Source organism: Lates calcarifer, linkage group LG21 (assembly GCF_001640805.2).
Source record: "Lates calcarifer isolate ASB-BC8 linkage group LG21, TLL_Latcal_v3, whole genome shotgun sequence".
Lineage (NCBI taxonomy): Eukaryota > Metazoa > Chordata > Actinopteri > Centropomidae > Lates > Lates calcarifer.
Genome location: NC_066853.1, coordinates 13,515,764 through 13,533,278, shown reverse-complemented (window position 1 = coordinate 13,533,278; position 17,515 = coordinate 13,515,764). Strand labels below are relative to the sequence as shown.

Genomic DNA, 17,515 nt, shown 5'->3' with positions numbered 1-17,515 from the left:
TGTTTAGCTATTAAAATATGGAAGAAAAAGTTGCTGCCAAAGCATCTGTATCCACAAAACTAGACTTTACAATTAAAGACCTCAAGCTCCTCTAATGCTCCTGACACTGAGAGTCTGAGGGTGATTGTGGTGGCTTGTGTAATCCAATACCGCCAGATCATGATGGCAGAGCCCAACAGTCAACACTGATGGCTTTCCTTTCCAGAGGGAAATTTGTGGGTGGGTGGAGTTTGCACTTAAAAGCATTAAATCCATGCTTAAAACCCACTGATGGGTAGACGAGGCAGGGTATGTGACCCCAAGATGCATGAAGCCACGTATGAGAGCTACTCAAAACCAATAAGAGGTGTGAATGTTGCCTTTCGCTCTTTCCATTACAGTCGCTGCAGTTCACTGCAAACCAGCTCCCATCTCTAAGCTGCAACCGTGAGTCTGGGAGCAGAGGGCAAAACCAGTCTTCTACATTTCTCAGCATTAAACTTTAACCAGATAATATAAAGCTGGGACATCCCCTGGCAGAGGAGAGGACACTAATATAGCTGGTTTTCTTTTTCCTGAAAGTGCAAATACTACAAATACAAACATATACTGTGTGTGCACAGACATAAACAGAAACAGACAGAAAGAGGCAGACATGATAAAACGAGAAAGTTTACAGTAAACACAAGACAAATACACAGTGCATGCACACACACACTGGATTTGGTTTAAGCAACATTAGAATCTACGTCAGTGATCCAGTTATTATATTGCTCACTAGACCAAAGAACAGATCAGCTATAAAGGTCAAATCAATGGGCATTATCCTCCTCATAAATTCTGCATCATATCGAGGAATTGTATTTTTGGGGGAGCTGCATTTGTTTGGCCATTAATTCAATATATGTCATTGAGTATGTGTATATAGCTCTGTGGTTTGATAAAAGTGCAGTGTCTATTTGGCATTTTGTAGTTTCAGAAACGTGAAATATTTACATGGTCCTTTTATTGTTCAGTTGTTATCACTGAGAACCAGAAGTTTAAATCTGGGTGGGTCTGAGTGAGAACATACAGTATAGGTTTAATGCAACTCTCTAATTAATTATTTTTCATTACCAGTATACCAGTATATAAAGTTTAAGAGGGTGTATGAATACAGCACACAAAATTAATTCCGTCCTCATTTTCAATGTGTGTGGCCACTCTCAGTGGTAATGCATGTGAAACTGGACTCCTCACTGATAAGTCTTTTCATAGATTAATGGTGTTTGGTCTGGATGACTATGGTTTATCACGAAGTGAGTAGGCTTAGAAAGAAAGCGGATGGAGGGAGTAAAATAAGAGAAAGACAGTGAGTCAGACAGAGACTTAGACTAGAAGTGGCTAAAAGTGGAGAGTGCTCAGGAAAAAAAGCAAGAGCAAGAGAGAAAGAACCCATTGATAGATTTTCCTACACCAAGTGTTTTCTCTGATGTTTCAGCATCTGTGGCCACTCACAGTTTCAGGGATTATGCTGATCACTTTCTACCGTATCTATCCACATCATCATGACACGGTCTAGCAGTTGTTTTTTGGAGAGCCCTGAGACAGATCTTCTCCTCCTCATTCATCCCTCATGGGCCACTAGAAGAGACGGATGGGCTATAATGGTCCGCTGATGCACTGGCCTTCTGCCAACCAGGGGGTGGAGCTGCATGGCAAGCAGTTGGTTTCACACCTCAGCAGAAAAGGAAATACAAGAATAACTCAAAGAGAAGCACATACTGTAGATATATTGGACTGCAAAACACACATGCACCCAGAAATACCTGCTGGGTCTATGCACAAAGCTGAAAAAACATTTCAAACATACTCTGTGATCTTTGTATAAAACCAGTGAAGCATCAAGACATTAAAGGAATATGAAAAATAGAGGAAGCAATGTAAGAGAAGATATTTTATCTGAACATATACATCTCTTTAATTAACAGACATTCTTTTTAGTGTTTACAGAAGGCAAAGTTTTGAATATACAAACTGTGAAAATATCTATCCATATAAAAACACGAGGTAAAACATCAGTGACAAAAAAACCAAAGCAATACATTTGAACATGATTGAACATACTGAGTTAATTTTGATAAATTGAAAAAGATAACTCTCAACTCTGTACTTGACACACTGAAATCACTGAGAAGCTGATATGACAGAAAGGCCATTATGGTGCTGTTGGTGAGAGACACAGATATTCTTATCAAAAGTCAAATCAACCACCCACAGTAACAGAATGCCATGTACGATGTTGGGCAAATGTTTTATATTACACAGCATATGCCACAGTGTAGGAGGCAAAGTGTCATATTCTTCATGGCCTACTAATCTTCACATCTCCAAATGTTCCCTTTTGTTTTTTACTTGAAGTTAACGTACTTGTAAACTAATGGTTCACACTGAACCTCAAATGCAGAGTTGTAGTTCTTTTTTTTTTTACCATGAGGCCAAGCCAAACCACCTAATATTCAACAAATGTCAAAATCACATGGGAATCAGTTTCTGCAAAAGCAGATGTGTTAGAGACAGGTCTCCTGAACATTAACGTCGAAAGGCCACGCTGCTCCTCACAGAGGCATTAGCAGCTTTTTCTCTTTCTTTAGACAGCTCCATCTCTATCTTTGCCTGGATTTTCTCCCAGTCCACCTCAACCTGGCAGAGAGACAGAAAGACAAGATGAAATGAGCTTAGAGGAGCTACTGTATTTTATATTGATTGCTATGGAACAAAGCAGCTAAATAAATAACATTACAGGATAAGGCATTGATCACGCTGGACGTCTGAAGTGGGACATGTTTTCTTAGTATGATGGCACTGGCATTTTTTGAGGCACCCCTCTAAAGCTCATCCAAGTATTCTGTGAGGCTAAACAGCTTTGGCAGAGGAGAACAACAACAACTTTTAGGCTTTCCTCCTTTTAGCTCCACAGGCTCTTCCAACTGGACAGCAGAGAAACAGTCCAAATGACAAAGAGTCTCCGTCCCTTAAGATTTAAATGTTTTTCTTCTGGAGGTGCTCAGAGTATATAAGTGGTGCATAAAGAGTTGATGAGCTGAAACCCACAGAAAATAACTACAAAAAGACACCCTCCACTGCCAAAAATAAATCTGGTGTGATCGCAGCCCAAATCAATCAGTGCAGTGCAACAGGCCAGCTGCCCTTACTTACCCCTTCAGCATACTGTAGGAATCTCTTATTGGTCTCCTTCCTCCCACATTTCTGTAGGAACTTCTCCCTATATGCCAACACAGTGTCCACATGGGTCTTGTGTTTGACTGCCAGCTCCAGTGCTCTGGACACAAATGACAAGATGAAGATTCACATCCACCCTGTATGGACAAAATACTTCATCCTAACACTGGCCTTCTCCTTCAAAGCTGAGAAAAAGCATTCTCCAAAACAAATTATACTTATATTCCAGCTGCACCTTTGTACACAGAAACACTTGAACTGTACCTCTCCCAGTTGAAAAGGTCAATGTTGACTTGTATGGCTTGGTAGATGAGACCAGCTTGTAACAGAGTGGTCTCAGCCTCCTGGACCTGGCCACTGAACAGCAGCATGTGGGCTAAAGACGACTCCTTGGATGGCTGCTCCTTTATAAAGTTGATGTACTGCACCCTAGGTAACTAAAAGAAGAGAGGGAGAGGATATGCAGAGAGAAAAAAAACAGTTGTGAATGACATACCTTATAATTGGTCTATGTGACTGTAATTGGTCTCTTCTGTCAGAATCAGGGAGTTTCAGTGAATTCAACAGTGTGTGTGTACTTGTGTTGGAAGGCCTGTTCGACTGAATTAGCCACTGACTAATGCCCTTACCTCTCCAATTGCAGCATAGGCCATCTCCGCTGTGGTCAGCTCCCTGTTTGCCACTGCCATACCAGCAAGGCATGCCCACAAAGATTTGTCCTGTAGAGATGGAAAGCAGAGTCAGTGAGCATCTCTCTAAATGACAATATCTCACCAGTCGCAGATGGTGCTTGATGGCAGGAGCACTTTTGAAGGGGACTTTGAAGGGGATGGCAGCCAAATCTAAATCACTTGTTTATGGCAGTCTCAGAACTTTTTGATCGCATTCAACTATACCATTTACTTAACATTACATTACATTAGTTAGTGACGCAGTCATGGAAAAAGTGATGTGAAGAGGAGTTTAAATTAGTTTGCTATTTTGCAGGACTTTAAATATTATCTAACTTTCATTTGCCTTCCAAAATGTTTTAAAATGCAAAACAGTTCTAGTTAGCGATGATTACTATAGCAAAGCATGATAGGGATGGCAGATTCAAAGCAGTCTGAGGTATGTGTGTCTGAGTGTGCACAGGGACAGGGTATGACGGTGTCTTTATAGTCCTCATTACATCCTGTTCATATCCTGGCAGGCCTCATTGTAGCCATGATCCAAACCATTAAGAAAACATGAATGACACACACAAAAACACAACAAAACACAAACACAGACATTTGCAATACACAACGTCTATGAATGTAAACAAATGTGTCACCACTATTCCGTGCAGCTGCGTTCATTAAAGTGAAGCCTTAACCACCAATTGGCCAACAGTTGAGCAAACTTCACACTAGAGTCACCACTCTGTAATTTCCCCTTTAATCGATGTCCATCTCTAAGACAAACAGCTCTAATCAGAAACCACTCCTGGAAATAACAAATAACACTGACACTCACTGCTTGAGATCATAAACTTGATACAAAAACTTGACTCCCTAAATCTTCCTTTGGTGTGTCTGTATCATAGTTAGATTAATGCCATCTACTGTATGTTATATATTCCTGTATGTGTGTATGGTTCTATATTTTACATACATCGACTCTGATCAGCTGAGGGCTTACTGACAACATTGACTGTGATTCTGGGAAAAGCCACGCTGCCACCAAACTTTTACCAGAAATAGGGGGGGAGGGGTTGTTGAGGAAAAAGCTCTTAAAACCAGTGCCTCGCTCTCCATCCCTTTTGTCCCACCCTCCTCTTGATACTAGCGTCCATTTTTTCAGGGTTGTGGTTATTGCATCATTGCCCAAGCAAAGACACAGTCTCACACTGCGTTCAGCGTGCGTGTGGAGAGTTTACACATGCATACAGTGGAGTGTGTATTTATGAGTGAGGTCAAGGGGGGCTAAATCCGGTAAATGGTGTCACCGGGCTAATTGAAGGCTAATTAAAGCCTGCTGGTCTGGTCCCATAAACCTGTCTACTGCCTTCTAATTTCAGACTCTGTCTTGCTCTCTATTATACATACATGCATGTGTGACACACACCACAGGACCCTGGACTGTGCCAGAGCCCTAGACTGCAGGGTATGTCACACTATCTTGAGGTCAATTACAGTCTATATATATATATATATATATATATATACAAATGCAAAGCAGAAGAAATTAAGTGATTAATTCTAAGAAGTAATTTAATTAACATGAAAAGAAATACTTAAAATGGGTATACACACACTAAGACCAAATGTAAGAATGATGTCAAAACAATTATAACCACGTTCAAATCGACAGTTTCTTCACAAGCACAATCAGTAAACATTATGATATGCAGGTAACTTACCTTGGCGAAGCGGCAAAGGCGCAGTGCATCCTCCCAGCGTGCAGAGGTGCTGTATGTGTGGAGGAGGGCTGGGTAAGGAGGTACACTGCTGCACACTAGTGAACCGTCTCCTTGGCGTAACATCACCTTAGTGCCAACATAGTTCAGAATGTGGGGTGCACGGCTGAAGTCGCTTTGATGGGGATAAATAAACACACACACCCACACACACACACACACACCAGAGTTAAAACAAATACATGTAACCACATCGTCACTGTTTTGTTGTTACAGAAAAATTCAGCGACGACCATTCTCAGTGTTTTCCACGTAATAGTGGGCATGAAAAGAGTGTGAATGCTCATGTGGGAAAAAAGACTAACCATTCAATAACACACACACACACACATATATATATATATGTATATATATGTTACAACTTAGCAAAAAATTGATTTAACATGATAACATAGTGAGGATGATGGATTGTGCTAATTAAGAACACAACAATCAACTTATTGACTGTACAGTCTTTGCCAGTTTGCATATGTGTGCCAGAATTTCTAATACAGAGAGTAATTTGTGGGGGCCCACCACATATACAATTTGGCTGAATAGATGAAATAACATACTGACAGTGCTGCTTTTGTAACTTGCACTGTACTTGGTCCAAGCTGCCTTCCATCACAGATATCCTAAAAACCTAGTGACATTCGGAAAAGTGAAGCCTTTGTATTCGTTTATTTACTAGCTTTTGCCACTTGGTATCTGGTGTTCCCCATTTATGCATTGCATAAAAATAAACTTTTAATGACTCTCATGAAAAATTTTGGCTGCAGGAGTTCTGAGTGAAACAACAATGAAAAAAGAAAAATAGCAACATAAATTGAGTCTGTGTAAATATAAGTAACCACCAACTGCAAAACTTGATTCTATTAGAACAAATAAATTATGTCTTAAAAAGTATCACTCAGAATAAGAAGTGTAAAAGTTAACAACAGCACACAAACCATAAACCATAGAAAGAGGCAAAAAATAAAATAAATATATGGCGGGTACAATATGAGAACAAATAAGAACAAAACAGTGCAACCAAATGTTCAGATTGGTGTAGCAGAGACATGAAAAAGTAATCCAGGACTGCCTGTATAGACGTGCAGGCACTTTGCCTTAGCACCTCCTGTGCTGGCTGAAGTCGAGGACTTTTGGGCAGGAAGCATTGTACAGTCTGACAGCTGCTGGCAAAAAGGAGCGCCTAAAGCACTATGTGTTGTACCTTTGGGAATGAGCTGGAAGGTGCAAAAAAAAGCTGCTTCTATCTCTCTTCTGTAGCTCTTATTTTACATCTTTTCCTACTATTTCTATTCCATGACTGTTCAAAGCTCACATGAAAATCATCAGGGCACGTTTGCACTCTTTGTTAGTGGATGCTTCCAATTCTGGCCAGCTTCTAATTTTAACATAACCTGCTGCTTCTGTCACAGTAACCCAGCCATCACTCTGGTGAACAGTATCAGCTGTTAATGCTACAATGCCAGTATGTAAGTGAGTGCAGAGGACTCTGATTGGGTACCTGCCATCCTTTATATACAGTGTTTTTGGCAGCAGCTCCTTGTCAGTGAAAACAGCACTCGGGTAGTACCACACCGTCAGCTGGTTGTCTTGGATTCCACACAGGATGTTAGCAGCATCATTCCATGCCATACTGTGAACCATGCTACCTACATGACAGAACACACACACACACACAACAGTCTCATTCATCCAGTGTTAGCTATACTTGTGTATAAAAACAAAGAGAGGCCCTACACCTCCCCCTCCCTGTCTCACCAATTTTGCAGATTTTGGGTTCTCGCCCAAGATGACGCACTGAAGTCAAATAAAGGTCACGATTCTTGTCCACAAGGGCAATCTTCCTTTCGGTGGATGGGCCACACTGGTCCAGAGCAATCTCCACCACTTCCAGCTACATATAAATACACAGACACACACACACACACAAGCACAAAGGTAAGAGGGAACAGTGGAGTGAATGATGGAAAGAGGACAAAAGATCAGGAAAAGAAAGGAAAAGGGGGAGAGTGGTTTGTGCTGTGACCCAACAGTCTGTCTGCCAAGTGTGTGTGTGTGTGTGTGTGTGTGTGTGTGTGTGTGTGTGTGCGCGTGTGTGTGTGTATGTGAGAGAGAGAGAGAGCGATAGAGAGACATCGAGTGGGTATACATGCACGTGAACCTGTGTGTGAGTGAACATGTGCATATGTGTGTGAGTGTGTTTTTGGCCAGAGCCAGCTGGCCTTGGTGCAGTGTCTTGGAGCTGTGGAGTACTGGCAGACAAAGCCATGCTGACAAACAGTAACTACTGCTACCTCTACTTCTTTTCCTTCTCTTCTAATTCTTTCCTTCTTTTTGTCTCTTTCCCTCTCAGTTTGACCTCAGAGCCCTTCCCCCATTCTCCTCCTGTGTCTTTATTGTCTCTCCCCATTCTGGATATTTGTTAGTATATTTTTAGCACAAACACCAGCTCTGAAAAGTTTCCCTTAACTAGGTCTATCTAGATGAAATGTGTTGAATCACAAAGGGCTACTAAATTAGCCTCTACCTTTAGCTACAGCTTAAAGGTTGCAGGGAAAAACTCAGCTGATTCATGCAGAAAACATGGAAAATAAGAAGTAGCATCAATGTTATACTGCATGTGAAAGTATTAGAGTACAATATTTTATGGAAAACAGTTTTTGATGTAGCCACATTGGATGCTTGTCCTTGTATGTTATGTTATAGACATAACATACATGGACAAGTCACACAGAGTGAGGTTTATGCTTTACTGTTGGTATTTTGTGATCTCCCTGTCCCTGTCCTGAACAGAGCTTTTTCAGATATAAACTGTAATCCAACAAAATTATGTAGCTAGTTAAAAGTATGCTACTTCCTAGGAAAATATGTTAATATTACTGGTACCATGCAAGTTAGCTAGGCTTACTAACACAAATTTGTTTGAAATTTTCAAACAATTTTGATACCAGGGTTCACTTTTAGGCCTGGTCACTCCAATATTTAGAATGGCAAAACTTACATTTGTGGGAGTGGTTTATTTTAAGATCAGCAAATAGTAAGAGAACTAGTAAGTATAATAGGGATGTATAATGTTTCTGTTTTCAGTATCATTGATGTCATTGTTAAAAGAACAAAATTAAAATTAAAATTTACAGAAGGAAAAAAAAAAACCTGACTTCACTACTTACCTTGTGAGTCAATGGGCTTCCCTTCACCAAGGGCTTTCCCAGTCAGGACATCAAAGAGAAGGATGACTTGTGAGGAAAAAGGAAAAGAGTTTAGTAAAAGCACACTCCATCCAATTTATAACATTTCAGGAGTGACAGCGGTTCCCTCACCTTTTTCATCACTCTTGTCTCGGATGGCGATGGTGTCGTTACTAAGCGAGACAACCTGAGAATTTAGGATGTCAGCTCGCATACCAGGGAACTTGGGAGAGGATATCAGCCGACCCTCATAGGAGAACGTATACAACCCTGCTCCATCCACGAGAAGAAAGTGTCTGGGTGGAGGAGACATGAGGATACAGTGGATGAGAACTGGGTAAGTGTATTTTATGTATATGATTTTATATGTGGGAGAGTGGGATAGCATGAGTAGGGAAGAGAGGGAGCAGGGAGGGAGATGAGACAGATGAAATGTTAAAAAGTAAAAGGATGAAGAGATGTTAACATTTAATGAACTGTTACAAGCAGGTAATTTAAACATGTATTGCACATTATCACAGCATTAACCTACTCAGCAAGACTCAGCTGTGATTACAGAATGGCCAGTAATCTATTTAGCTCTATGCTTAGTGTCAGCGACACTGCACTGGAGCATTACACAAGAGCTTCTCCATATTAATCTAATTTCCCCCAGTGATTTCTTTCAGCCTTATTGTATGACAAGGCAGGCTAAGCTACAGCACAGCACCTGAGTGTGTGTGTGTGCGTGTGTGTTTAAGTGTTTATGTGTATGTGTGTGTTGCCTGGTTGGCTGTTTGATGAGTGGTCAGTGTGGAGTAATGAAGCATTAGAGAGGCTGATAGACGATCCAACAGCCTGTTCTCTTTCTTGCTGCATTGCTCCTGGAAAAGAGACTCACTTCTCTGCTTGCAGGATGAGGCTGACTGTTCCCTCCTTCAGGTCAAAGATTAGGGGAGTATTCCAGTTTCTTGAGCTGCCACAAAGAGAAAAAGCAACAAAAACACACATCAAAATTAGTGGAAACACAGACATCAATAACAACAGAACAGAAACAAGACCAAGAACAGGAAGAGTTTTCAATGAAGTTACTATTAAGTTAATGCCAGTGACAGTGACAGTGAGAAGAGCTCTATCCACAGATTGAGCATGAAGAGTGTAGTGATAGAAAAGGACTGATGCAAACAATCATTATATATAAAGTTTAAAAAAGACAAAACACACATAGAAGTCATCTGACAGGACTGAAATCATTAGATGAGACATTTCAGTGCCTGTGTGAATTGGGGGGATGAGAAGAACCAGAGGAGACAAGAAAAGGAAGAATGGCCCACTGACTTGTAGACATAGCACTGGAGGGAAGTGGCGACCACCAGGTGACCGAACGCCAGCGAGGCTTTTATGACTCGGTCTCTGAACTCCAATACGTCCACTGCGTCGTTCATCACATTCCTCACCTGAGAGGTGAGAAAGTGATGAGAAAAGATGAGTTAAATGAAAAGAAAAAAAAGGGTAGGGATGAATAAAGTTCTCAAAAATTACTGTGCGGGCATAAACTTTATACTACTGAGCAAACATAACAAAGAGGAGACAATAGCTTTATTAACAGAGCCTTGAACACAGTCACATACATAGTACAGTGTATTTATTCTTAATATTCACAGGAAACAGTCTACAGTATGTCCAAGTATACGTAGGGCAACTGTGGTCAGAGCGAGACGTTTTTACTGTTTTAAGTGTGTGTGAGCAGTGGTTGATACTCATTTTTTCACCTGCATAGATAAATACTTCCTTCCAGCTCTCTCTGTGAATGAATGAAAGAGCCTTTTCCAGCACCAGGTGAAAGGTGGGGTTATTTTTACAGCTTTACAAATCTTCCTCCTCTTCTCCCTCCAGTTACCCAAATTTACATGCAACACAACCAGGAATAAAAAAACATTTGACCGCAAGGTGGTAAATTTAGCTGGCTGATTCACAAACCACTGGCAGATGTGCACTTTTAAAACGGACTGCGAGGAGGAGAGGGGGAGGAGGGAGACAGAAAAGTGCCTGCGAGGCTGAAAATAAATGGATGATGACCCAACTTTGTTTGGTTTACACAAACTGCACTTGGTAAAGATGTCTATGGCAAATGAGTGCACGTGCGTTGGCACAAGTACATGTGCATGACCTTGTTCTTGTAGGTGTGCGTGTGTATCCCTGTCTCAAAGTATACAAGTGTGTGTGTGTATATGTACATTAGGGTGTGTTAACCGCATTTAAACGCTACCTTGTGGTTAGCATGAGTTTAAACAGTGGAGAATGGTGGAGCAAGGGAGGCAGCTAGACAGGCTGGTCATTGTCACTGCAGGGCTGCACACTGGCACACAGGGAGGGTCCTACTATACAACAAGCCCCGGCCTGGGAAGCACTTTCTTCTCTACGTAGCACACTCACTCATCTCTTTTACAGTCTCCCTATGGTGTTGCAGTACTTACCAGTTGTCTTGTTATGCTGACTTTGTCTGATGAAAATCTATTGTTCTTCCTCACACACACTGACTTTTAGTGATCTTTGTTTGAAAAAGACACCTTTAACGTATAAAAATTTTATGACAGACCAGAACTCAAGATGGGCTCCCAGCATTATTCTTTTGTACGTGCATGTAACTGTGCAATTTGCTTAGGTGAGATTTGCAAAAGTTTGTTTTGTTTCTTCCTGTTTCAGTCGTTGCTTTGTATCTTATCAGTCTTTTATCATTTCATTTGTTTCATCAAACTAAACAACACAGAATCAAGACAAGGCTAAAGTGACATTCTTTAAGGTTGAAAAGGAGTAATGTGGATGTGTGAGTCTCTCTACCTGCATGGTTCTCCTCTTGGTAAGGGTGATCACAAAGTTCTTCCACTCCCAGTGCTGCTCCACCACATGGGCAAAGATGACATGCCCGTTGCCGCAGGCCCCAGCCAAGCTGGGTCCCATCCGCAGACCAGGCCAAGGTGAATAGGCTGCCTGTGTTGGGCTTCTCCAACGCATAGGACCACTGGGGGGAGAACAATATGGTTAAAGTCAGTGTAAAGCAAATTCAGAAATTTGTCTCTAAACACATTATTTATGTTGGAAAATAGTTCCTGAAAACATGTGCAGAGTCTGTAAACTATGTGTTACTGCATTGTGAAGTTAGACTGTTTCATAGTTTTTCATCAGTTTCATTCTCAGGATTTTATGGGTGGATCTGAAAGGGTGTTTCATGATTTGCTGAAGCCACCACTCAGCATAACCCCGCCCCTAAGACTGTAACTGTTATAAATAGCGACACTGCATTAGTATTAGTGCTTCTCCCGGTGGGCTGCAAATTATTATAGATTTTGTTAGCTAGCTGTGCCGTCGTCCCGTTTGTAGAACAGCTCGGTCGTCGCCTTATTTAAACTTTCAAAGGCATTAAGAGGAGGTGGATTTATTTAGTGGAGAACCATGCTGACGGAAAGCTGAGGAACACCACCAACATCCGTCTCTACAGTGATCGTTTCACACTGGTTAGTTGTACAAACTTTCAACAGAGACAACAGGAATTCACAGATAATCCACTGTCACTTTTGAATGAGGCTGAACTGACCCTCTCACCCTGGCCTCCTGTCCCACTGATATTGCTCACTGTCTGTCTCTCTGTGTGTCCTCTCAAAGATGAAGGATCAAACTGGTTAGAGTGAGCAGTAGCACACTTGACATCATTAGGTAACTTTGTTACCTTTATTAATAAACCTAAGTAATATGACTGTATAAACAGTGCAACTTGTTTCTTGAGTCCTTGAAAGACAGACAGGTCATTTGATCAACAAAAATGTCATTTCTACACATTCCCAATCAATAAGAAATTGTCCTCAGGCTCTGAACTTGACTCTGGCTCTGGTGGCTCAAACATGAATGGATGTATAACTCCAAGGCTGTGCCTGGTATCCATGATGGCTAGTATCAGTGGTGCTAACAGTGTGCTGACTGTCCCTGTGCTGCACCGTTCGAGTGGGTGTGGTTTTAGCACCTTTAGGAGACACATCCCCAGGGTCTCAGACTAGAGAGAGCTCCTTATTTTTTCATGATTTTGAAAGCTCATGTAATATATTTGACATTTTTTACCATTCAAATTTAGCTGTGTGGTTAATAGCACATTTTCTGTGGTGTGACTGACTCAGAGTGCATAAGTATTACAGCTTTACATGGACTTTAATGGGTATAGATATTTATCTACAATCTTAAACGATTACCTTGGGGACGGGGGAAGGGGGGCAGCTTAGGGACTAGAAACAATGAGAAGTTTGGAGAAGAGAAGCGGTGAGAGTGTATGAGTGAGTGTGTATATGTATGTGTGTGTGTGCGCATAATGTAAACTCTGCTAGAAAGACAGGGGCCCAGTCAGTCATTGAGCTGTGATGAACTGTGAGACACTGAAGGAGTGCTCGGCCCTGCCAAGTCCAGCACTCGCGCTCATAAACATACACTCTGCTATCCTCATCTATTACATACACGGGGGGCAGGGGTACAGGGAGGAAAAGGGAGGTTTTATATACGAGCCCCCAAACTGAAGCCAAGCGCTGATTAACAAGACCTCTCCCTTCTTTTTATAAGAAAAGGCTTAAAGGAGGCAGAGCCTGAGAGGGAGGGAGAGAAAGATAGAGGAGCTAAGAGAGACTAACAGACACAAAGCAATAGAAAGAGGATTCTTCCCCTTGTCCACTGTGCTGTGTCAGCCAGACTCCGCACTGACAGTGACAGTCAGTGATGGCGAAAGACACAACTGAGAGCTCTGCAGCCCTTTACAGTATCTAAGACAAGAACACCTTTCCCATCTATTTTTATTTTATGTTTTTCACTGTTTCCAGTACTTTTTCCTTCTCCTACTATTGTCTTTCCACACTCCTGTCCCTGAAGTCTTCTGTGGAGTATCACAACACAGAAGCAATTTTTGTGCTTTGATTCAATATGAATCAGTCGAGACAGTCTGGATCCACCAGCAGATAAAAGTTTTCCGATTTGTTCTTTTCCAGGACAATGTCTCATAGGCGCCAGGCTGCAGCTAGATTTGCAGAGTAAGGTCCACTAAACAAGTTTCTGTCTCTCACAAATATCATTTGCTTTTGCCCACTGTGGACAACTGGCATCTGATTTTCTCACACGACACCCCCCTTCCTCATCTTGTCCCCCTGGGGCCCTCCTTGACCTCCCTCTTGACTCGGGTACAAGCCACTGGCCGATCTGAGCTGGGACGAGGGGTGGGGTCGGGGGGTGGTGGGAGTGGGGGTTCTCTGCTGTGATCTTCCACACAAATACACGCATTCACACTGTAAACTGCTTATGAAGGGAGAAAAGCGCTAATGTTAGCCTAGCGCTGCCTGCTCGCCTGCGATGGAGAGACAAGTGTGGTGCAACAGGCCAAGTGCTGCGGTGAGGCTCGGAGAAAAGGCCCCAGTGTGCTTGCTGCCTCGTGCACATGCAGCTGTGGGATGTGAGGTGTGGCGTTATTTCCTCTCCGTTGGCTTTGACAGGGCTAGAGGTAACGGTCGGCAGGCTACAGGTTACAGGCTGGATGCTTTGATCTCTCTCCCGCTTCTGGTCCGTCTGTAGGCCTCATACACACATCGCTCAGCTGGTTTCGGTCAGCACCCTCCCAGCAGTTAATGTCATATCAGGACCAAAAATAGCTGCAGGAAAAAACAAGACCTGCACAGCCATGTGGACAAGGGATAGTTTGTTAAAGTCAAATTAATTGCTATTTAACTTATTTTCCCTCCCTTCTCTTTGATTTCTGCAGCGGCAAGCGCCCTCACTTATACATCCTGTGACAAGAACTAGGCTTCCTTTATATAAATACATTCTTTACAGATTATTTTTCTCCTCTCCAAACATGCATGGAGATGTGCTTGCAAGAGCTCCGCAGCCTAGGCCAGCCATTAACAGTAATGAGAGATCTCATCCATTCTTCGGCTAACATCTTGAGATGGCCCGCTCTGTGTTAAAGCACCCCAGGGGAAAGGGGAGGGATGGAAGAGAGCGGGATGGATAGATGGAGGGTCAGAGATGCAGCTGAATGTATACACCAGACTGTAATGAAGCAGGACATATGATATCGGCCTGAGGAACACTGCTGGATCCACGCTTACCTAATGCTTTTAACACATTGAGCCATTTGATTCCTTCTAGAGCCAGCCGGCAAGCCAGCAAGTGAGATTGTGTGTGTGTGTGTGTGTGTGTGTGTGTGTGTGTGTGTGTGTGTGTGTGTGTGTGTGCGTGCGTGCGTGTGGGAAGGTGGGGTTTGTCTTTGTGCAATTCTTGTGTGCATACATGTCTGTGTGTATGAAGTTTGTGTATGTGCGAGAAAGCAAAGACGAGATGCAGGGATGACAATGGTCAAGGTAATTAAAGTGTGTACTGTGAATACAGGGAGAAATAAATGTGAGTTTGCATTCCCCTCTTGTGAGTGTCCAATGTCTGATTTGAAGGTGTGCGTACATGTGTGTAAAAGAGGTGAAAATCCTCTGGCTTGTCAGAGTTGTCGGCCAGTGTCTGACTATGGGACACATGGGGGGACTCCCATTGCTCTCCCGAGATGAACAAACTGGCCCAGCAGAGGAGAAACCTGGGGCATGAAAACCTTTTCCAGCGCAGCATTCAGATACAAGATCTCTGCATCTCTCTGTCCTCTATGTACTTTTCTTTCATTTATTCCCTTACTGGTGAAGAGTCTAGATTTTGTGATAGCTGAAACTAGTCAGGAAAAAAAAAAAACACACACCAGGAAGGAACTGACTTAAGGCAGGTTCATGCTAAGGTGGATACAACAAGACAAAGAACAACTAAATCTCTTCTTCTCATAGTTGGTAAACAGCAAAATTGTACATTACAACCATCACTTTGTAGTTACAGTCTGGTTACTTTGCTTGGTCTCAACAGGCTGTACCTTTGCTCATAAGCCAAACACAAATGACTATTTTATTTTATGTTTTTTTAATGCAATATAGTTCCGCATTATACACATAAATACAAATCACAACACCTGTATAGTGTATCAGTGTCGATAAAGAGCAATCGGAGAGAGGTAGGGATGGCAGAGCTGTGCCTTCTTAACATTCCTGCAACGTAATATCTGAGCAGACGTATGTCACCATTCTGGAAATGCTTGTTTTAGATTTTTCACACTATAAAGCCAGATTGGTGTTTTCAGATTTTAAAGAGCGCAAGGCAGGTGAGAAAGAGGTGGTAGCGGTGAGGATCGACTATTAAGTAGATAGGAGCGATTGGGAAAGAGGAAGAACAACAAGGGAAACCATAAGGGCTTCAACAGAAGGAGACATAATATACAGTGAGAAGAAAGAGTAAGCAGATATACACAGAGAGTGTATAAAGGCCAAAAGATCAAGAAGGGGGAAAGCGGGATGTGGAAGGCGGGTCTTGGCCTTCATCTTGCTGGAGTCCAGTCTCTGGTCTCTGAAGCCTGTCTGTCCATAATGGGCAGCTTTGTGGTGAGAGCGAAGGTGGCAGACATGATGTGTGGTTCTCAGCTGAGCTGCGGCAGAGAGAGGGGGAGACCCCTCAAACTTACAATGAACTTATATACACAGACTACAGGGCAGCAATGCATGGCTGTGCATGAAAGTCTAGGTATGCACTATGATGCAGACAGAAAGACACACGCCCACACATGTACTTGTGTCAAAGACATGGCGGGAGACAGAGGCTGGTGAGTCTAACACTTGTGATGATCACCATGAGCAGCCAGCAAAACACCCACACATGCATCCTGCGTGCACCAACATGTGTATGTTAATGTGACTCAGATGTACAGACGTTAGTTGCATGTAGGTGACAAACCCTGGAGTCCTGAATGAGAAAAATGGCCCTATGAGATGTTGCAGTGCCACACAGAATAATGTGATAATGCTGTTTTACCATCTACCACCATATTTGGATGATGGTGTTATTATCTGGATCTCTTTTTGTTTCAGGGGAAAAATCTGAGTGATGATCCACAGACCCTGGCTTGCAGTATGCAATGCACTATAGGCAAACACAGACATACTGACAGTTCTGCAGACAACGGCACATTTGCACACACACACACGCACATGCCCACTCTTAAAAAAACCCCAAAACACAGCGAAACTATGAACGCACAACCTCTTTAGAGCCTCTTTAAGGAGTGTGCTTGCCCCCTCTCCCTCCTCTTTCCCTCCTCCTCACTCCCTCTGCATTTCTCGACATATGTTTACCATTAAGACTGGCAGGTGTTATGGGCCTGCCCCTTCTCTCTATTGCTGCCCTGCAGCCACAGCCAACATGGGGAGGCCTGCAAAAAGGTTACGTAAAAAAGAAAAAAAAAAAAAAAAAGAAGAAGAAAAATTGAGCTCAACGGTAAAGACGTTCTGGTGAACCCCCAAATTATAACCCAAACCTGTTGTTCCTTTCTACATACATACAATCAACTCTACCCTGTCCCTTTTTTCAGTTGTTCCTTGACTTTTTAAAATAATCATCCAGCAATTAAAGTGATGCTCCCACCCATCAAATACTCATTCTCTGTAGGTGTGAAAGGTAGGTGTTGAAAGTTAACTGTTTTGTCCTTTCTTCAGACCATTGGCTGTGTTCACCTTAAGTTATGTTGGTTACCATGCATTCCAACAGTGACAACTTTTCATGGCAGAAAGAAAGTATGAAAAAATGTAAAAGTATCAAGTTTGTACCT

General features: G+C 42.3%; 1 protein-coding gene across 1 annotated transcript in view; it reads right to left on the bottom strand.

Annotated features, from left to right (window-relative positions):
• Positions 1 to 1,912: 1,912 nt before the first annotated feature.
• ift80 (intraflagellar transport 80 homolog (Chlamydomonas)) overlaps positions 1,913 to 17,515 on the bottom strand; it is a 35,724-nt gene continuing 20,121 nt past the window's right edge. Inside the window, 14 exon segments of the mRNA XM_051065398.1 lie at positions 1,913 to 2,661; positions 3,178 to 3,301; positions 3,466 to 3,638; positions 3,831 to 3,920; positions 5,585 to 5,756; positions 7,137 to 7,284; positions 7,394 to 7,529; positions 8,806 to 8,820; positions 8,822 to 8,871; positions 8,956 to 9,119; positions 9,704 to 9,778; positions 10,141 to 10,259; positions 11,644 to 11,751; positions 11,753 to 11,824. Of these exon segments, the coding sequence (XP_050921355.1) occupies positions 2,551 to 2,661; positions 3,178 to 3,301; positions 3,466 to 3,638; positions 3,831 to 3,920; positions 5,585 to 5,756; positions 7,137 to 7,284; positions 7,394 to 7,529; positions 8,806 to 8,820; positions 8,822 to 8,871; positions 8,956 to 9,119; positions 9,704 to 9,778; positions 10,141 to 10,259; positions 11,644 to 11,751; positions 11,753 to 11,824 (1,557 nt within the window). The 3' untranslated portion in view covers positions 1,913 to 2,550.